The sequence below is a fragment of the Eptatretus burgeri genome, chromosome 8, assembly GCF_056783735.1.
Source record: "Eptatretus burgeri isolate ZD-2024b chromosome 8, Ebu_testis_v1, whole genome shotgun sequence".
Taxonomy (NCBI): domain Eukaryota; kingdom Metazoa; phylum Chordata; class Myxini; order Myxiniformes; family Myxinidae; genus Eptatretus; species Eptatretus burgeri.
Window position 1 is genome coordinate 41,533,086 of NC_140968.1, and position 22,500 is coordinate 41,555,585.

At 43.5% G+C, this 22,500-nt stretch overlaps 1 protein-coding gene across 8 annotated transcripts in view; it reads left to right on the forward strand.

The window, feature by feature from the left end:
- The window catches only part of RBMS1 (RNA binding motif single stranded interacting protein 1), a 424,513-nt gene that overhangs the window by 66,972 nt on the left and 335,041 nt on the right, over positions 1 to 22,500 (forward strand). The window contains exon 2 of one of the 8 annotated variants that reach the window (XM_085891740.1): positions 20,989 to 22,500. This exon is cut by the window's right edge and continues 1,716 nt beyond it. The exons of 6 other annotated variants lie outside the window; for them this stretch is intronic. In XM_085891740.1, the coding sequence (XP_085747866.1) occupies positions 21,261 to 22,427 (1,167 nt within the window). In that variant the 5' untranslated portion in view covers positions 20,989 to 21,260 and the 3' untranslated portion in view covers positions 22,428 to 22,500. Of the gene's footprint in view, positions 1 to 19,117; positions 19,301 to 20,988 lie in introns of those variants that run through there. One more of the 8 variants, XM_085891736.1, reaches the window with a different exon arrangement.

Sequence of the window (22,500 nt, forward strand, 5' to 3'; positions counted from 1 at the left end):
TTAATATTGTAAGCACTGTAATTTCGTTTTGCTAAAACTTGTATTTAATACGCAGATTTTTTAATTTTTATTTTGTACTGAGTAATGATGAGATAGAGGTGGGATAGAGGAGTGTTAACCTATCCAATATGTGTTTAGAATCCATCCATAACCAGCACAACACTAAGCTATCTCTTGGTTAATGTCTGTTACTTGTTTAGTTTGTCATGGCAGCTGCTGCTGGAGTCAAACCCCATTGAGACAAATCGATCCAAGCTGGCAAGCGTTGCTGTCTGATTGAACATCCTGAAAAATGTGCTTTTAATTTGAGTGCAAGCATGGAAAAGTGTCATCGATTTCGTGTGAATGGTTCTCTCTATAAAATACTATAACGAGCCGTGACAACACCAGCCAAGTTTTGGTCACACAACCAACAGTCATAGCTGTGGATGAACCTATAATGGTGCACGATCTTGGTGGCACTGATGTTCGTCAATACATAGACTCCAAGGGACACCTGAGATGACTGCTGGCCTTTAGGAACGAGTTAAAGTGTGTGTGGTGTTGTGTTGCCTTTTATGCATTCTCTGGCCAGTTTTTTTGCATGAATACACTGAAAAGAAGTGTGAATGACTGTGATCTAAACAATACACTCATCTCATGGGATTAGCTTTGTGTATGGAGATGACAAACACTTGTCTAGTTTTTATACCTTGCCTCACTAAGTGCTCATCATTTTATTTCCGCTATCATTAACAGTCTAATTGTGCTTTAAATTGTGTAACACACAGTGCAACGTATTCATTGGAAACTCTCACTTGAACTTCACCTGGAAGAGGATTTGCTTCATTATAATGTCTCGCCTCTCAGGTTCTGTGTTCGCTTGGTGACAGGCACTTATGCGCCGTCCCTTGGTCAAGTTTGAGAGGTGTGACTGTGCATTGTAAATCGACGCAGGTCTAGATGTGCTCAGCAATGTGAACCCGAGAGGAAGCCACAATGCTTTGACCTGTTGAAAGACGATCGTTTATTCCACCATTTTGTCAACTGTCATTATTTGTTTCTGCTGTTGATGGCAATCATGAGAATATTATTTATCAACGAAGTTGTTGCAAATACTTTTTATTTAAAGAAAGGCAGCCCATATTTCAGTAAGACAATTTACTTTATAATTTTGTTAATCCATAGCTTAGAATAGAAGCTGAAATAAAATAAAGACAATGGTGCAATGAAAAAGTTAAACTTGCCAAAAAGTGTTTTTATACGCAGATTTGTTTTATTTTTTTAAGGTAAACTAGTAAACTGAACGGATGAGGACGTAACAGACAAAAGCAGGACGCAAAGGAGCAGTCGAGACGTATACTAAAGGAGCAGCAGAGAAAGGAGGGAAACACCAACAGCAGAGTTGAAGACCAAGATAGAGAGATACTTGGGCAAACAGTGGGTGTGGGGAGGAATGGGATGCAGGAGAGGATGCAATGGGTGGACAAGATGGATATAAAAGGAAAATCAAAGGAGGGAAAACTGGAAATTGGAAGGAGGGACTTGGGTGAGGTTAACGAGGGTAGAAAAGATGATAATTTTGGATTGGGGATGATCTGTGATGGTTCTGAACAGCTGGCTTGAATATCTCGAGGGAAGAATGAGATTGAAGAGAATGTGGAAAAAAGAGTAACAAATGAGTGGAGGTGAGCAGTGATCCTGGATTTAAATAGTTTCACTGGAAGGGGGTTGATGGTGGACTGTGTGTATGCTGCAGAAACTTGAGGGGGGGGGGGGGTTGGACAAAGAACAGAAAGAGCAGAGGGTGCAAGAACAAAGGAAGTGATAGAAGATACAGAGACCACTGACTTGTCTGTGATGGCGAAGTGATAAGCCCCTCGACTCAGCTTCATTGTAGGAGATTCCAATAATCTTTTAAGATAATCTTAAAAGATTATTGGATTATGTTATTTGGATGATGTAATTAATGTCTTGCAGGCATAATGGCAATCAGTTGACTTTTATTTCAAACTACAGACTTATTTCCCAATACATATCGATTTTATAAATGGGTGATGAATGTTTTCATGAGATCTCTGCACCATTCATTACATTCTGATGTTAGACTCGACATGGTATCACTTTAAAACTTTATCAAGAACATGCATTGCAGGATAACCTAGAGGTATGCACATTTTCTTCTGACCTGTCTAACCTGGGTTTGAATCTTTCTCCAGCTATAAATTGTCACCCTGTTGTTTCACAGGCACGTTGATAACATCAATGTGCATGCCTTCCCTCGGATGGACGTTAAATAAAGTGTCTCTTCTGCTGGCATTAATTGGTGGGCATTGAAGATCCCACGATGTCTTTCCTGAAGAGTAGGCCGTTATCTCTAGCACCATGAACAAATTACAAATTCTTGCCACCTACAGTCAAACATATTATTCATTCAAAGTCAGGTTGAGCCAAAAACGTTATCCTAGGCAATCCCACAAGGTGGAAATAATTGGGGCTGTTAAAGGAGTTGTAGTAGTCGTTGTAGTAATCACATACCTGTTTTACAAAGCAGCTGATATATGTGTCATCTGTAATGTTGATAACCTTGATTAATGTCCTTAATTATTTGCTTGGTGTTTGCTGTATCATATTTGCAGAGCCTACAGTTGGAGCAAGAAGAACATGCACAGTCACGATGGAACAAATGACCTTCATCTTAATTAACTTAGGATAAAGAAAGAAAAAGTGATGAAAAATTAAATTTCACAATAGTACAACATCAATATTATAAGCCTAAAGCCAATAAATTCGAAATTTACTATTTGAATAAATGTGTCCAATTTAAAATACTTGTTTGAGAGGGGCTCTCTTTCTCTGAAGATTCTCTTCTGTTTCGCTTCTTGTCAGTTTCTTGCCATAACAACAAAATAACAATAACTAGATATCTGCGATAACAAAGCGGCGATCCAATAATGGCCATATTTTTTTCGGACCACCATATGACTTTGACCATAAACATATCGGGATAGAGGGTAAATTAAGAAAATGTGTCCCCATCCACAATCTATCCAGAAAACTCAACATCCTGAAAATTGGAGGAAAATTATTCAAGTATTCATCCAAAAAGGCTGTTTTTTGTTTATCATGTCAGAATCCAAAGAAAGTAGGCCAAAGGATACGAATCAAATATCAGGTGCATAACTTCAGTGCAGATCCACTGTTTTGATGCAGGAACATCTTGGAAGACCATTCGGTGTTTGAAATTCCACACTGGGAAAATTAAGTGATGACAACAAAAACGCTTTTTTTCAGACCGCCATTTAACCTTAACCTTTAACCAGGAAGAGTATGATGTAAATTAAGCATAAATGCACCTAACTCAAGGATATCTGGAGACTGCAATTTTCTTCTGATCAGACAAACCAAAGTCGAATTATGGTGAAAAATGTTTTAAAAGTCTATAATTGGGTGATGACCTTAAAATGAGGTCAAGGTCAAATTTATTTTATGTCAACTGCATGTATTTTTTTATTCCCATTCCTGATGTAAAATTTCATTCTGAGAATCCCAGCCGGCTCTGAGATACAGATCGGACATTGGCAGCAAAAAAAGGGAAGAGGAAGAAAGATAAATGGTGGGATAGTACTCTTTGGGGTCAAAGAAACTGTGACGTACCATTTAAAAATTTGGGGGCACTAATTAGAGAAACAAACCCGACAACATGTATGCGCCTTCCTCTATCATATAGAAGGAGGCTCATATATCTGAAACAATATATGTGATGCAATGGCTGGGTACAGAAAGTTATGTCTTCAAAATGTTTCCTTTACTTAAACTAACGCAGTTTGCAAGGAAATGTAAATTTTGGGTTTTGCCTTCTGAAACAACGTATGCCCTTATGGAGTTGTAGCTGTCGTGCCTGCACTGCAGGTCAAAGTCCAAGTGAATACTTTTTGAACTAAGACCGTTGTCAGCCACACTGAGAACTCCATTACGCTTCCTTAAAAAATAAAATAAAGAGAAAAATGCACACCACAAGATGTGAACACGATTTGATTGCGTTCACAGACTTCTGGTTTATCACAAATCAAAGCCACATTTTTTATTCTCATAAAACAAATTACAACTGCCAGCCACATTATTAATGTTGCATATGTGTGGAATAATGCATTGGTATGCATAATGTTTTGGTTTTTTTTTCTTCTGCTGCCCTTTTCTTTTCCTTTATGGTGTACAAAGTCGAGGCTCGTGGAAGAACTTGAACAATGAATGGATCAGAACACAACAGAACAAAAGGAACAGCAGAGAGGGGGGAAACACCAAAATTAGGGTTGAAAGACAAAGTAGAGGGATACTTGTGGACAAATAAGAGATGTGGGGAATAATGAGGGGTAGGGGAGGATGCACAGGGTGACAAGATGGATACAGAAGCAAACATTCAGGAAGGAAAAACCTGAAATTTGGAAGGAGGTGGGCTTCTGGGTGGGTGGACGTTATTGAGAGGGGTAGAAAAGATCATGGTTTTGGATGGGGTGGGGAGTGCAGTGATCTGAGATTATGTTTTTGAATGGGTCGGTGGAGAGGTGTGATCTGCGATCATGGTTTTGGATGGGAGGGGGGGTTATCTGAGATCCTGGTTTTCGATGGGACCTTGAATTAAAGTGATTGATGCCACGTACACATCCATCTTGAATATGTTTGGTAAGTTCCATTTGACTGTGAGCTTATTGTACACTTGTACTGTGCTCTGTATTTTATCACAATGCTGTGTGCCGTTTGCTTGAGGGTACAATTATGTTTGTATAAATAATGTAAGCTCAACAGAATTGGGTGCTTGATCACAGTCTTTTCCCAGAAACAAAATAATCGCATTGTTCTTTAATTGTTGGAGGCATTTATTTATTAAACAACGTCTTCTTTTGTTTTTTGCCTGATTCCTCAGCTCATCCTGATCACTTATACAGTATGTGGAGCCATACTTTTGAAAGGGATTACAATGTCAATCTCAAATTGTACGAAACAGTCTGTCCTAAAATAATAATAGTGAGATCCCTTCCAAAAAATTTTAACATCGGAGAAGGCCATTCGATTAATCAAAGCTTCCACTATGGTTGCCAATGTATGGTTGTTTGTCTCTACTTTCTCCTTTTTTAATGCTGAGAGTGAAGCATCACCCGTTTTTAAGGTCTTTGGTATGACTCACCAGGTTTTTGAACCACCGACCTCCCAGATTCAGGGTGGACGCTCTATCCATTATTTCACTGAGTCTGATTAATTTAAGCTTTAATTTTCAACAAAAGACAGATAAGGTCTTGCTCTTGGTGTGAAAATTCGTTGTCAAAATCATTCCTTGCACTATAAGTGAGTCGTACGTTTCAGTGTCTTGGTAAAAGCTGGGCAAGAAATCCAATAAGGTAGATCAGGTTTCTTACTGCTGGATGTGATGTTCCAAAAATGATTTTTCATGGATTGTCCAACCCCGCTATTCACGGAGGATACATTCCTGGAAAATACCGCGAATAGCGAATCTGCTAATGGCGGGGCATTGTTTCAATGGAAAAAGGAGGGATAGGTTCCTGGCGATTCGTGAGTGAAAAATCAAAAATCCCATGAAAAACTGAGAAAAACCGTGACTACGCTCGTGAAAAACCATGAATACGCCTGCAAAAAAAAAAAAAAAAACGTGAGAAAACTGCAAAAAAACTGAGAAAATCGTGAATACACGAAGCACAGGGCTGCAAATGTTGAAGCATGTCACATTTTATAAACCGTGAATGTACGTGGTCCGCGAAGAGCGAATCCGTGAATGGCGGGTTCCGACAGGATACAGTAAAGTTTAGAAAATGACGCTACATGTATTCTCTTGGATTTGATAAATATACAAAGAAAGTAAATATTCCATTATTGGACAACACAGGAATGTGTTGGATGGCCAGCAGGTGTTCTTTGGTTTTGGAGTTCATTCTTGCTTTTTGACTTTTCCACTCGACCTGCACTTAATGTCATCTAATAATTATTAAGGGTGGGGAACGTGTATTTGGAAATGGTTTCACTGTGGATGGTTCAAATTTGCTGTTGCTGAAACCAGCCCATCTGATTGGTTGGCTGATTCACAGAAGGTCATGGGATGAAACATAGGGATACACAATTAAAGGGTTGGGCAACATTTATGGTTGGGGTTGAAGAGATGTGGGTAAAGCAGGGACACCAGACTGGTGGAAGGACAAAGAGAGTCAGAATGTATTTGAGGGCAAAAATAAATCCTTCCCTTTATTTATTTCAGGTAGAAGATAAATATCTGGAGATGAACGGCAAGTTGGAAATTGAAGAATAAATCTCTGGTTCAAATCAAACTAAACCGCGGCAGGCAAATTAAACAGAGATCATGACTCTCGTGATCAAAATGAAAGTGTTGCAGTCTGTTGCACACCAAAAGGACCCAAAAAGTGATCGTATCCACTTTTTATTTAATAGTGATACTGAGAATTATCAATCAGTGGTAGCAAAGCACTATCACTCTCCTACATAAATCTACGGCATCTGTTGGCTTTTCAGGTAGCATCATTTGCTGCCAGGATACGTGTAGTGTTTTATCGCAGTGAGAACTGACTAAATATAGGACAATTTGGAATCGGTGAATCCTTTTGAAGAAATTTTGAGGTCTGCCTCCGAAAGGCTCTGAAAAACTTAAGAGGTCAAAATTATTGGCAATCAAAGGATATGAATCATTTTAGAAACCTTACGCGATATCCCAGTGTTTCAAAGGCACGGTGATTCATTAATGTGTGTGCCGCCCCTCAGATGGACATCAAACTGGGTACCCTGTCTGCTGCCATTAGCTGGTGGATGTTAAAGGGGAACTCAAACGGAATCTTTTTTTTTTCCTGAAAACCATTGAGAATCATTAATCATGGTCTAACTTGAAGGCAAAAAAAAAAATTTGAGTTTTTTTTGCCAATCACAAAGTGTCGAAAAAAGCCCGAGTCTGTCGATTTTCGATTTCGCCAGTGACGTCACATATGGAATCCATATTGATCCGAACGATGGCTTACCTAGAGAAATGGTGCATGTCGAGCTCAGATTCCGATACCGATTCCACTGTAATGAGCAACACTGAAGATTCTCTGAATGTTGAAACTGATCAGTGGGATTTTGAAGAAACTATCGGAGACCAAATTAATGATGGGAGGTTCAAATTAAAGATCCTTTTGGGAGGATTGTGGAGCTGCATCATTTTGAGCCTTATGTGAGTGAGTCAGAGGAAGAAGGCGCAAGTGTTTGTGAAGGAGAAACTGCTGGTCACTTGGTCACTTCAGCTCGGTATGGTTTGATTTTTCCATTAAATTGACGGTTTCTAAGGGAGGGATTTTGGATTAATTGATCAATTGGTTTATATATTACTCAAGCAGAAATACCCATCATCACCCCACAGCACGGGCAAATTGGGCGATGAATGCTTTGTCCTACCGTTGCGGGTTGACCAGGTGTCTTGTATTTAACGGGAACGTACCAGATGCCATTCGTGTCCGTGCCACGTCCCACCGTCATGTCTGTGAGGTGTCGATGTCCCTCCCCAGTGAATGGCGGAGTGTGGAGGGGGTTGTTGGATGGTGGTGATGATTGTGAGGGGCTGAAGTGGGGGGACCCTGAAAGTTTTGGTGTACCCAGTCAAATCATCTCGGAGGAGTAGATGATGATCCATACTGCATCTAGTTTATCTCCAATATAAATTGATGGTGGTTCGTTTGATTTGTAGAACTTTGTGTTGATAATAAATAATTCGTTTCAGGTGTTCTTGTAGTAACTGCCAGGCAATGGCAGCAGGTGTTTGATTCACCACTCAAATCGTCTATGTCCATGTCCATGTGCATGTACTGGTAGTTGGGTGGACATGGTGTTGGTTTTGAGCGGCGGCTGCTTCTTCCACTTAATTGTGAGGGTGACACCCTCTCTCAATTGTGGCGGATAACCACAAGATATAGCCATCACTTTTGTTTCATAATAGTGCGCTGTAACATGTTCCGCGCACAAAAGCGAACATTTTGTAGGCCCTATCCACACGCGGGAACTTCGGAAAAACCTCGTCCAATTTCTGGCAAAGTTAGGATCTTTCGGCCATTGGTGGAGCATGACACCATCTCAGTGTGCATTAGTATACAAGCATCAAGAACGCATTGACTTGGTATATTTGTGGAAAATGGGAAATTATTCACCGTTCGAGTTATATCGTACCGTGATGTTATCCGTATACAGTACGGATCTGGTGGTCGGTCTCCTTCCGGCTGTAACGCCACGGCTGATCTGGAGAAGAAGAAGAAGAAGATTTCGAGTTTAATCACAGATTTACCTACTTTTTAAATTCGGAAATCAGAAAAAGACAAATCATTTCTATTTTGTGCGGCATCAAGGGATATATTAGCATTGAGGTGGTTTGGGTTCCCCCATTTAAAGGTCCCAGGATGTCCTTCACCTCATAGTAAGTGAGCTATCACGGGCACCATGGCCAAATTCCAAATCCCTGCCCGAACCTCGGTCAAATGCCGGGCCTGGCGAGCTGGTTCGTGAAAGCCTTGGGCCAAGAAGCTTCCTCCCGGCCAACCCCACAAGAACGTGGGAATAATTGTGGCTGTAAAAGGAGGAGATTGGGACCATACTCTGTGCAGAGCGTTGGTTCTGCCTAAGCAGTCTCCTTGGCTATGGGGCACAATCCTGGACGGGTCGCCACTCCGGCACAGGATACCAGCAAGCTGGTACTCATTTTGCTGACCTCAAAAGGATGCCAGGCCGAGTGAACCTCACCTGGTGTTGATTTAACATTCAACAGCTGAGCAGGATTTGAACTCAGCACCCTTGGATCCAAAGCCCACCACCTGAACCATCAAGCCAACACCAGGCATGAAGGAGGAGGATAAAAATAATAATGAAAAGAAGAATATGATTTTCTACCCCATTTGTTTATTTTCAAGGTGGAGCTGCTCATTTGCTCGCAGGGGACTGTGAGGCTGTAAATTAAATTCCATTGGAGAGATTAGGAGAATGGGTTTCCGCTTGACCTGATTTGGCCGGCTGAGCTCAATTTATTAAGGGCTCCAGGATGTTGCAAACCACCACGCAGAGATGCATCGCAGTCTGCAACATGAGCTTGAACGGTGTACAGAGTGTAACCAAGTGTGGTAGAACCATTCACCATGTCTGCAATGGCTTTACACCAAAAAAAACCCCCAAATCACCATTTTCACAATTTTTTCCCCCCTCCCAGTTATCATACCTGCAATCGACAGCAAATGAGACGCATTTTACGAGCTGCCGGTCTCACACACGCCACTTTAAAGGAAAGCTGGCGCATGTCGCCATGCTGATGACATTATTGAAGCCAGGCTTCGAGTGGACTGCCACGTGGACATCTGGACTTTGTGACACTGCGGCTGTCATTAACCCTCAGAAGCTTCCCACAGGCCCAAAAGGCAACATTTAAATTCATTTTATCCACTCTGCAGAGAGCGCACACAATCATTACAACAATGTCAGAATGATTGAGAGAACAAGCCCATATGCTGTTGTCCCTTTTTGTATTTGATGGACATCAGAATCGGTGCTCACCGCCGCACTCTCAACTAATACATTGCTGTCCTCCCACTGACCTCGAGGTCATGGGTCAGGTGGAAAAGCATCGCCATCCGTCGTGTGCCACGAGTTACGGGAAAACGACACTGTTGGTTTCTCAAGATTAATATCTCCACTTGTCGCTCGGTGACGTCCCCTCAATGAGACAGGGGCAGCTGTTTCAGCAGAAGGTGTTGTCGCAGGTCTCCTTGTGGTGTCACGTGCCTTTTGTTGCATTTTCTGCGACGTCAAATCTTACAATTACTCTCCCACCTCTGGGTGTTTTGGACATTCTTTGGGGTCTTGCTCTTAAACACAAAGGCGTTCCTGACTCCCAGAGCTTGAAAGGTCCTCGAGTGGGAGGATTTGCCCACCTGGGTGTGCAATGCACACTCCTACCATTTTTGGCCACATCCTGTCTTCCACAGGATTTATCTGAATCTTGTGTGAAGTGAACATTTCTCCTGCTTGGATAATGTTTCTGGAAGGCCATTTCCTTACACTGCGATGAAAACTCCAACAGTTGCTTGAAGCAGTTGATATTGATGTGTTGGCTTTTATTGTCTGTTATTCCCCTTACGATACTTTAATTACCCCGCGTGTACCGAGCGAAAAGCGGGGTTCAGGAATTGGTTAACTTTTCTGTCTCTCTCACCTTCCATCGACAAACGTCAGTTTATGATTGAGGAACTCTCAGTGAAGAGGACGGCAGGGGAGTGTATGGGATTGAAGGGGTGGGCAGTGGAGTGTAGGGGGTGTGAAGGGGGATGGCAGGGGAGTGTATGGGATTGAAGGGGTGGGCAGTGGAGTGTAGGGCAGTGAAGGGGTGGGCAGTGGAGTGTAGGGGGAGTGAAGGGGGACGGCAGGGGAGTGTATGGGATTGAAGGGGTGGGCAGTGGAGTGTAGGGCAGTGAAGGGGTGGGCAGTGGAGTGTAGGGGAATGAAGTGGTGGGCAGTGGAGTGTAGGGAGTGAAGGCGTGGGCAGTGGAGTGTAGGGGAGTGAAGGGATGGGCAGTGGAGTATATGGTAGTGAAGGGGTGGGCAGTGGAATGTAGGGGGAGTGAAGGGGGACGGCAGGGGAGTGTATGGGATTGAAGGGGTGGGCAGTGGAGTGTAGGGCAGTGAAGGGGTGGGCAGTGGAGTGTAGGGGAATGAAGTGGAGTGTAGGGGAGTGAAGGCGTGGGCAGTGGAGTGTAGGGGAGTGAAGGGATGGGCAGTGGAGTATATGGTAGTGAAGGGGTGGTCAGTGGAGTATATGGTAGTGAAGGGGTGGGCAGTGGAGTGAAGGGGTGGGCAGTGGAGTGTAGGGGAATGAAGGCGTGGGCAGGGGAGTGTATGGGAGTGAAGTGGTGGGCAGTGGAGTGTGGGAAGTGATGGGGAGGGCAGTGGAGTGAAGGTGAGGGCATAGCAGGGGAGTGAAGGGAAGGGTAGTGGAGTGAAGGGGAGGGCATGGGAGGGGAGTGAAGGGGAGGGCAAGGGAGGGTAGTGAAGGAGAGGGGAGGATATGAGACATAATGAAGCCATCCGTAGTGTGGATTGAGAAGGAAGATATTGTAAAGGAGAATATAGCAATGGGAATGGGAGGGAAAATGCATGCATGGAGTAGTGGAGGAAAGGGAGGGCAAGGGAGTGCAGGGGAGGGAAAGGGAGGGGAGGGCAAGGGAGTGGAGGCAAGGCAGGGCAAGGTCAGGCAGGTGAGGACCCGAAGAGCAAAGATATGGTCAATCGTTGACCTCTTTGATGTAAAGCCTGACTGCTCTGGGTGCTGGTGCAAAAGCAGATGGTGGTGAACCCTATCGAGAATTATCCGAGCAAAGACCTTGCCCGGCACGGAGAGCAGCATCACCCTTCAGTCGTTGTGGCAGTCTTGGCGATCACCCTTCCCTTTCCAGAGAGGGACAACAAGGCCTATCTTCCTGTCAGTTGGGATGATGCCTGTGTTCCAGGCAGAGCACAGAACTGAATGCAACAACATGAGTATAGCATTTTCACCAGCCTTGAGAAGTTCAGCATGGATGCCACAGATCCCAGGAGCCTTACCCCATTTCATCCGGTTCACAGTAGTCTGTGTTTCCACAAACGAAGGTGGACCACAGTAGATTGGAGGGTTAGCAATAGGGACTGTAACACCCCTGACATCCAACTCAACAGCTGGTGGATCAGCCTGGTACAACCTCTCAAAGTAACCGGCCCAGCGGGCCTTCACTTCAGTCTCCTCTGTCAAGAGCCCACGACACTCTGCTCTAACTGTAGTACACTGAAGGATTGGCTTGGATGAACGCAATTCTCGAATTCCCCTGTAAACAGGACGACAATCGCTTGACCACAGGTTGTGCTCTACCCCCTCACAGATTCCTCGCACATAGGCCTCCTTTTCCACCCTTAGCGCACGCACAGTTTTATGCCTCATCTCCCTGAACAGCTCAGTTCTGCCAATCAGCCTGGCCCTGTGACTGCGAAATGGTATCCAGTGTCCCTTGAGAGACAAAATTCTTCTTCACCCTGCAGTGAGTTCCAAGATATCTCCCGGCAACATCAAGCGCTGTGGTCTTGAAGGCACTCAATCCCAAATCTCCACTCAGCCTGTTCGCAAACTCCTCAGAAGCACTCTCATCCTTGAGCTTGCCAACATCCAGCCTCGGCTGGGATGGTACCATTCTCCTGGATTTAAGTTGCAACTTCAGAGTTGCAACAACAAGCCTTTTGTTAGTATTGAGAACTGAGCACTCCGGTAGATGCTGCAGTTCTGGATCATCCAAGAGCGACCATCAATGAGGACATGGTCACTCTCCTTTGTCACACTGCCAGCGTTGGAATACCAAGTCCAGCGATGAGCTTGTAGGCACTGAAACCATGAACCGGCCACCCCAAATCCATGACCTCTTGCAAAGTCAAGGAACTTAGTGCTATTCTGGTTCACATTTCCCTACCCATGGGGACCAACACATGTTTCATAACCATCCCCATCAGTTCCAGTTGATGCATTGAAATCCCCCAACATGAGAAGAGTATCTCACCTGGGTCACTGATCAACCAAAGACACAAGCGTGGCGTAGAATGCGTCCTTCACAGTGAGATCACTCGCCTCAGTCGGAGCATACACAGAGACCAGGGAAACGACACCCATGCAGTGATGATTCCTCATCCTCATAATACCCTCGTTGACCGGTGTTACATCAATTAATTATCATTGGAGTCAGCTTGTTGGACACGGTTACAGCAACTCCTTTGGCATGGTAACCATCAGAGCAACCAGACCAAGAGTAGGTGTAACCACCTTCCATGATCTCGCTGCAATCCGGTCTCCGGATCTCAGAGAGTGCTGCAATACCGATGTCCAAACACTTGAGCTCAGATGATGACAGAGACAGGTGATCATCCTCTCTTTGAGATAGGACATCCAGGCTCCCACCCGAAGGGACCGCCTCAGGTTAACCCAAGGAGACTGCCGTCTGGTGGACGACACCTCAGAACCACTCCGACACACTCTCCCACAAACTGACCCAGGGATGTTACCCCGTGGTTTCCCTCCTATCATCAAAGATTGGTGATCTTGAAGGCTTTGCCCCAATACCGTCATCCAGTGAGCTGCCCTGAGGAGGGCTGCCCAGGAGATACTCCCACAAAGTGGTTTTTCAGATTTCTTGGGGGGGCTTTTTGTATGTTTTGCGGAATGAAGGGTTTTACGGTGGCCGGAGTGCAAATTCTGCCACCAGCCTCCTAATAAAAAGTAAGCCAACTGCAGGAGGACGTCCGCAGACACAGCTGGGGACTAAATATGGATGGCCATTGGCTCACAAGGAGCTCCTCCGCCCTTTGACTGGTTTTGTTTTTAATCCTGCTGGGTGTCCATATCATACACTCTCCTCACCAAGAAACTTAGTGGGGGAGATGGTTTTGTCGTTGACAACCCGACCATAAAACAGGTTAGTGCAGGTTTACATTGTACCTGTAGCAAGTCACAGATCTAATCTGACCTGACCTGATTTCAATAGATCTTAAAAGTGAAGCAGAGTCAACTCTGCACTATATATTACAGGACTGTACTTGAATTGAATACCTCCATGGAAGGCTGTGTTGTTGACTGAGTGAGGGCAGCTGGGTGACTCATTTGATAGTATGCTGGCCTCTGAGCCTCCAGGTGCCTTTTTTATTATTACTATAATTGTTATTATTATTGCCTTCGCCACCGAAGGTGGTTGGAGGTTATATTTTCACCCGTCTGTTTGTCTGCTTATCTGTGAGCAGGATAACTCAAAAAAGTTATGGATGGATTTGGATGAAACTTGGTGGACAGGTTTGGTGTGTGACAAGGACAAATTGATTAGATTTTGGTGAAGATCTGGATTGGGATCGGACAATTTTTTTTTTAGTGATTCTTCACCATTGATTGATGGGTTAAAAACAATATATTGCACAATATTTCAAAAAGTTGCAGACGAATTATGACAAAAGTTGGTGGATGAGTTGGGTCGGTGCAAAAACAAGTCAATTAGATTCTGGAGGTCCGGATCCAGATCCGGCCTATCAGTGGGATACAAAATGTAAACTAATCAGCCTGGCAGTGGTATGAGCTCGACTGAGTGCCATTCTCGTTTAGTATTATTGAATTTTTTTGTGGCTTGTGGAAAGAGCGAGAACAATGAATGGATCAGGATGCAACAGAACAAAAAGAACAGGAGAAAGAGGGGAGAAACAGTCGAAATGTGGGAGGGTTAAGAGGTTAGGAGAGGTGGTTAAAGGATAAAATAATGGAGACTTGTACAAATAAGGGAGGTGTGGAGGAAAGAGGGGTAAGGGAGGGTGCATGGGGTGGACAACATGGATGTAGAAGGAAACTCTCAGGAAGGAAGAACTGGAAATTTGGAGGGAGGTGGGCTTGGGGTAGGGGTGGAGGGGGATTGGGAGTTGAAGGTGGTAGAAAATATCATGGTTTTGGATGGGGGATGATCTGAGATAGTGGTGAACAGCTTCCTTAATTTGTTCTGTAAAGTTGAATCCAAAGAAATGTAACCTATACCAGCAGGTGGCGCTGAATCGTGGGACACATTATCCTTCAGATGAGGACATTGGAAAGGCTGTCTTGTTGACGAGTTCTCGTTTATTGAATGGTATCTTTCAAATTTAGTCAGTCATAGTGTGACACAGTGTTGGCTCGGTTGCCAGCCGAAGATTCAAATGAGGTAATTATGTTGTTGATGCAGTACAGGTATGATGGACCGAATGGCTTTCTGCTCTGCAATGAATGAGGGTAAATCATCTGTTCATGACTAATTATTTCATAAAGCTTTGTAATTTTTCTTGCAACAAATGTTGTTTCCATTTCAGAGCTCTAATTTGTATCACTCAATCACTCATGCGAGTCATTCCTACAAGATTTATACAATTTGGGAATTTTCTCCATCTTGTGACTTCCACTTGATTTATTCATGCGCCATGCTCTGTGCAGTGTCAGTTCTACCGAAGCAGTTTCTTGATGAGGGTTACAATCCTGGACGGGTTGCCACTCAGATACAGACCTCTTGTACTTGGGTAAACTAAAGAGTGGGTCATAGAAAATGTAAATAATACAAAAAAAATCATAACATTAGTGACACGAGTGACAGATATTAAATAATTTTTTAATGTAAAATATTTCTGCAATCCTAAAGTTTCAATCCTAAAACCAGGCTCAGTGGTTTAATGGTTCAAGCATATGCTCCAAATCTGGGAGGTTGGTGGTTCAAACCCTGGCTGAGTTACTGTATACCCAAGACTTTTAAAATGGTAAGTGCTGCTTTGTCACTTGACGTTCAGCATTTAAAAGGTTAAGAGCACGGACAATCCCCCATTGGTTGGCATCCATTGGGAGGAGGTACTTCCTCCTTAGGAAATGCCTTGCTGAGTGCAGTGAGAAAAGCAACGCCATTGTTGTGACGTCACTGGTACGCAGAGTACCCTGGGAAGTGATGGCACTAGCACTTCCTCCAAGCTCAGTGGCTGTGTTTGTCTCGTCGAATAGTCCTGTGTTTTGTCTCATCTGTATTTCCATGTACGTGTGAGATATGTGAGTGGCAGCTCCAATTTTGAGCCTGAGATCTTAAATAAAATAACCAAACACTTCTCTCTGTTCCGTCAATATGACTTCCCTTCTATTCTGTGAAATTTTATTTTATGTATTGATTGATTACGCATCACCTTCTGAATGGCATGTTGCATAACTCCTGAGATAATGTCAATAACTGCATCGATGAAATCAGCAATTGTGGCTTTCAACTGAAACACTCTGACTTGTCCCCATAAATGAAATTATCCAGTGGTGACACGTCAGGAGATCTGGGGGAGCACGAGAACTCAGTTCTGTGACTGATGAGGCGATTAGGAAAATTTCCCCCCAGGCAACCGAGACATTCTTTAGAGGTGTGGGATGTGGCTCTATCTTGTTGAAACCACAGATTATTATCATTATTTCACACTCTGTTCTATAGGTAGGTAAGTCTTAAGTATGTGAGGACAATGATTTGATGTCATGGTTACCGCTACTTCAGTATTTGGGTCTTCAAAAAAATATAGTATAGTGACCTTAGATTAGTGGCAAACTCAATCCACACCAGACGGTGAATTTCGGAGAGTGAATTGATGCTTCTTCATGTTCTTGCGACTTTTTCAATTCATAAAATCTGCAATTCTGTTCATTCATCATTCCATCAATATAAATATGGCACTCATCAGAGAAAATGATGTCATTTGTACTGAGGTCTTCATTCTCCAGTGTTTCAGAAATGCGGTTACAAAATCCATCCTGTCTTCTGTGATCTTTTTCATTAAGTGCCTGGAAAATCTGAATTTCGTCCGGAAAAAAAGCCCAACATCTTCTTCCTTCAGTATTCGTCACAATGAAGTGTGACTCATAATTCCTGTTTCAGCTGAAAGTTATCTTGTTCATTTGTGTGGACTTCTCTCCATGGATTGCCATACAGCTTCAACAGTCTCTGGGACACGAACACTAACACGCCGTCCTGAAAAGAATTCATTCTCATTTTGTTATGAGCCAGTATGTTTCATCTTTTGCACTATGACCTTCATTGTTTTATAAGCAGGTCCAGGTGCTGGGAATCTTCTCTGAAGTGCTCTCTTCACTGACTTTGTTTCAATGTTCGTGTCACAAGTGCGGATGCGCTGCTCCATAATAAATTGCCACATTATTTTTAATACCTGTAAAAGAAATAAAAACAACTGTGTCACACAAGCAGTCTTGTATAGTATGGGTAGACAGGGAGTGAAATGTATTTGTCTCCGCCGCCACCATCATCGTCATCGTTAATAACCGATATTCTGGGTTAAGGGTGTGATTTCAATGGACGATGCTGGTTGGTACTTTTTATCGTAGTTTGCAGCAGGTAAAAAGGACAAAATTAATAAATATATTTTAGTTTGTTCAAATGGGGAACTCCCTTTCAAGGCGTTCTCCAGAACGGTTTTTCTGGCTGTGCCGCTCCTTCCCTTGTCACTTGCAAAGAAAATCCAGACATTGAGCAGTGGTTAAATTGCACAACCTCCAAAATCCTTGTAAGACTGAAATAAGTTTAACAAACACCATATGCCTTCTGACCTTTTCACAATGAGAATTCATTGTGAGTAATTAATGTCTCAGCCCATTGTAGTAAACCAACTGGCGCTCTTACAAGTGTGCTGGCAATGTATCAGCTTGCGCACTCAAATTATATGTCCTGAAGCAATAAGTGGTGCTGTTTAGTGCTGGGAAGTAAACGGCATTATTGATGAGAAGGATGCATATTCTTTCCTTTTGCATCGCAAGGTTGATTTTGTTTTCCATTGTGGCATCGTGAATACCATATCATGAATACCCTCGTTTTTTAGCATCGTATTCCACCCGTTGGGTCTCTCTGTCTCTCTCTCTCTCTCTCTCTCTCTCTCTCTCTCTCTCTCTCTCTCTCTCTCTCTCTCTCTCTCTCTCTCTCTCTCTCTCTCTCTCTCTCTCTCTCTGTCTCTGTCTCTGTCTCTGTCTCTGTCTCTGTCTCTGTCTCTGTCTCTGTCTCTCTCTCTCTCTCTCTCTCTCTCTCTCTGTCTGTCTCTCTGTCTCTCTCTGTCTCTCTCTCTCTCTGTCTGTCTCTCTCTCTGTCTCTGTCTCTCTCTGTCTCTGCCTGTCTGTCTGTCTCTCTCTTTCTTTCTCCTCCAGACAGGAAGGAAAAAAAGCACGGGAAAAGTCCACAAGTAGAAAACAAACACATGGGAAACGAAAAATGTGGAAAGTGGAAACACCAAACAGCACAGTCGAGGAGGGCTACTCATGACACAAAGCAAGGAGCAGCCATGACAGTACGAGAGAGAGAGAGAGAGAGAGAGAGAGAGAGAGAGAGAGAGAGAGAGAGAGAGAGAGAGAGAGAGAGAGAGACAGAGACAGAGACAGAGACAGAGACAGAGATACAGAGAGAGAGAGAGATACAGAGAGAGAGAGAGACAGAGAGAGAGAGATACAGAGAGAGAGAGAGAGAGAGAGAGAGAGAGAGAGAGAGAGAGAGAGAGAGAGAGAGAGAGAGAGAGAGAGAGAGAGAGAGAGAGAGAGAGAGAGAGAGAGAGAGAGAGAGAGAGAGAGAGAGAGAGAGAGAGAGAGACCACGGTCTCGTGTGGAGAAAATCGTAGGCCGAAGGCCTGTCATGGCCGCCGGGGGAGGTTTTTCTCGTTCAATGCGACCGTGTTATTTGTTAATTCTAAACTTTAATCGTTGATTTCTTGGTGTTTGTGAAAACGCCTTTTTTTGTCGATAAAGTTTACTAACTTGTTTTCTTGAGTTAGAATGGCGGGTGAACGTTTCCGTGTCGAGATGTTCGAGTCACTAACTCGTAAACTCGGTGTTTAACTTCCCTCCCAGTGAGGTTGAACTTTACAATGTGCTTTCTGCCATCGGTATCCTCGTCGGTTTACATAATGTTTGTGCTGCTTGTCGCATGAATAAGAAGTTTGTGGTGTTTGTGTTGGAGGAACACGTGGTCGCCACGGTGGTTGAGCATGGCCTGTTCATCGAACTGAACACTTACCTCTCTGTGTTCGCTTTACAGGCCCCAACAGTTAAAGTTAACATTAATAATATTCCACTATTTATAAGGAACCAGGACTCGTGTAACCAGTTAAACAAGTTCGGTAAAGTTGTGTCGTCATGTTAGTGATAAATTTAACCACGTCATGTCCTTTAAAAGAGTGGTTTACATGATACTACCTGAAAATGGGAAAACACTGAATGTTGTACTCAGTGTAAAAATCGACGGGTTTGAATATAAAATGTTTGCCTCCTCAGAGGTTATGACGTGTTTTGGATGTGGTGCTTTCGGGCACGTGGAGAGTGTTTGTCCCAATGCGGTTCCACCGCAGGAAAGTGAAGGTGGTGAGGAACGATTCCTCCTCACCACAAACTAATGGGGAGAAGGTGAATCAGGAGCCAAGCCCCGACCCCCCCCCACCGGCTGAGGTGTTCGACGAATTGGACTCGTCCACCCCGACCGGCGCTGGAGAGGGGGGGGTGTAATCGTGACGTAAATAATCTACCCCCACCAAATGAGGAAGTGAAAGTAGTTGCTTCCTCCCCTTCACCATCCACTGTACAGGACAGTGTGGACGATATGGCGGTATCTGTTACGGATACCGGGGAAAAAAGGCCAAAAACGGTCAAATGTTGATGCCTTTGATGCGAAGCAGAAGAATAAGGTCCAGATCGTGTCAGGCTCGGTGGATCTCCAAGGTACGTCCCACATTGGAAACCCCTTGGTGGTACCGGAGTCGTGTGCGGATGTGGAAACTTCGCTTGTTCCACTGGCCGACTCTGAGTGGGACACAGAGAACAGTGAGGTATCTCAGGATGTTTTAAGTGTTTGTCCTGTTCGCCAAACTTGTTCAGACGAGTTAACAGCTATGTCTGATGGTGATGGAGAAATAGATAAAGGGGGAAATCCCTGTGAGTTAAATGTTAACCCCTCCCTCACAGATGATGATGTAAGGGTTGTCGAGGGGAAGGACATGGACAAGGCAAATTCGGAGGAGTCCGTAAACAGAGCAGAACTTTCTGTTGAGCCAAAAGTGAGTGTTCCACAAGTAATAGGAGAGGCCATAGATGAAGCACTTGATTCAGATGAAACCTCTTCCACCCCACATTTTAGTGCTTTAAGCTCTCAAGAGGATGAAGGGGGAAACGACACAACCTTAGTGTCTCAAGAAAATGTGATTAAATTTCTGGATGATACATTCAGGAAAAGATACGTAAAAATCAAAGATTACTTCCCAAATTTACACGATTTCATTAAAACTGCAAGGAGTATGATTCGTGATTCTTCTCAGGTTAACATGTCAGAGCCTCAATTCCAAAGGTTAAGGAAATGTGTTACTCGGGCTGGTAAAGAGCTTCAAGAATAACTAACTGAATGGAGATAAAAGTAGCATCCCTGAACGTCAATGGGGGCCGCAGTTGTGTGCGTCGACTCCAGGTATTTCAGCTCTTCCAAAATGAAAAAAATTGATGTGTTAATGCCACAGGAGACTCATACAAATCAGTCTTCTGAGGATGAGTGGTGTAAAATCTTTAAAGGTTGTCTTTTTTTCTCAAGTGCGCTTGTTGAGGCCAAAGCTGATGTGGCAATAGTGTTGCATCCTCGACTCCAGCCTTCGGAGATAACTTGTAAGGAAATTTGCAAAGGTTACTTGCTGTCTGTGCAATTTGTCAGTAGTAACCTAAAGATTTGCATGACAAATGTTTACTGTCTTAGTGCTAACTCTGAAAGAGATGCCTTTCTGTACAAGTTGGCAGAGTTTGTAAGCACCATTGACTTAACCATGTTGTTGTGTCTGGGGGATGACTACAACTGCACCTTCAACCCACAACTTTATCGGAACACTTGTGAGCCTCATCCACCCAGTGCAAGGCCTTTGTAGGAAATAATCAAAAAGTTTAAACTGGTGGATGTGTGGCAGGTACAAAACCGTAATATCCGTCGGTATACATGGGTTTGTGCATCAAGAAATGCTTTGACGATGGCTCATCTTCACAGATTTTATGTTAATCATGAAATGGTAAACATTGTTAAGAACTCTTATATAAGGCCATCTGGTTTTTCCGATCATCACATGATTGTTATGGTGTGTGGCTTTCCTCATCATGTCTGTGGAAGTGCATAGTGGACTTTTAATTTGAAACTTTTACAAAGTGCACATTTTATAGAAGCTTTTAAAATGGTATGGGAAAAATGCGAGTCACAAAAGGGTTCATATTTGAACTTAAGACAATGGTGGGACTGCACAAAGTCCCAAATCAAATGTTTTTGCCAACAATACTGCTCTTACAGCACATACAGCGCTTTTGGTGTGATATCTGCTTAAAAAAACGATATACTTATCTGTGAGCAGAAAGCTGGATTGTCTGGCGTGAATTTCCAGCAGTTGTCGGAGAAAAGGACCCTTCTGGCTGAAATGGTGAAAGAGCGGGCGGCCGGTGCTTTCGTCCGACTGCGGAACGAAAAAATCCAACTTGACACACCAAACAAAGGGTTCTTCAATTTGGAAAAAATGGTCAAGACATCTCAACAAATCCATGCTTTGCGCTCTTCTGGTGGTGATTTGTTGACCTCCCAGATTATATCAAGCATGAACTACAAGACTATTTTTCTAAACTCTTCGCAAAAAGAGCTGTGAATAAGGAGAACAGGAAGCCGATGCTTGAACAGCTCTCTTCTCTGTCTGAAGACCAACAACAATTGCTTGAGCCTGACATTTCTCTTGGAGAACTTACTGCTGCGCTCAAGGATAGCAAGGATGGGAAAGCCCCTGGACTAGACGGCCTTCTGGCTGAATTTTATAAGGCTTTCTGGGACATTCTATGCCCTACTCTTCTTGAGGTCTTTCAGGAGAATGTTGAACAAGGTGAATTGCCATTGAGCTGCCGGAGGGCAGTTTTGTGTCTCCTTCCGAAGAAAGGAAACCTGCATGAGACCACAAATTGGCGGCCTGTGTCACTCCTCAACACGGACTATAAAATGTTGTCAAAAGCACTTGCAACCCGTCTAAAGGAAGCCATCTCCTTCTTGATTGGCACTGATCAATCATACTGCGTTCCAGAACGTTCCATATACGATAATATTTTTTTGGTGAGAGACTTGATCAGTCTTGGTCGAACTACATCTCATGGTTTTGGTTTCTTGCTTTTAGATCAAGAAAAAGCTTTTGACAGTGTTAACCATTCTTTTTTGTTTGATGTATTAAGGAGAACGGGGTTTGGGGAAAAAATTATTGCTTATGTTAAGTTATTGTACAAAAATGCATCTTGTCTGCTGAAGGTTAATAATAGTCTTTGTTACCCCTTCCCCTTTCAGCGAGGCATCCGTCAGGGCTGTGCGCTATCAGGCATGCTCTTCAATCTATCCGTTGAACCTTTATTAGTTTTACTTCGGAACTCCGTGTTCGGAGTCTCTCTTTCACAAAACTCCAAAGTCGTTGTTTCAGCTTATGCTGATGATATTTGTGTTGCTATTGCAAATCAAAAAGATGTTTCTGAGGTCTCTCGTTGCCTTACCCAGTTTGAGCTTGCCTACTGTAAGGGTAAATTGGAAAAAAGTGTAGCTTTTTGGGTGGGCCCCAGATCGCCTTCCTCGTCCCTGCCTGTTTTACCAGGAGGAATGAGTAGTGAGGGGTTTAAATATTTAGGCTTATTTCTCGGAATTGAAGCGTATGAACAAAAAAATTGTGAGAACTTCCTGGAAAAAAAATTAATTGAAACTGGCAAGGTGGAGAAGATTGTACCAACTTCTCTCGCTGAAGACACGGGTATCAATCATAAACAACCTGGTGGTTCCATTTATTTGGCATCGAGTTATCCCACTTGAACCTCCGAGATACTTGGTCACAGGCATTCAGAGGGTTCTGACTGATTTTTTTTTCTGGGGTGGCCACCATTGG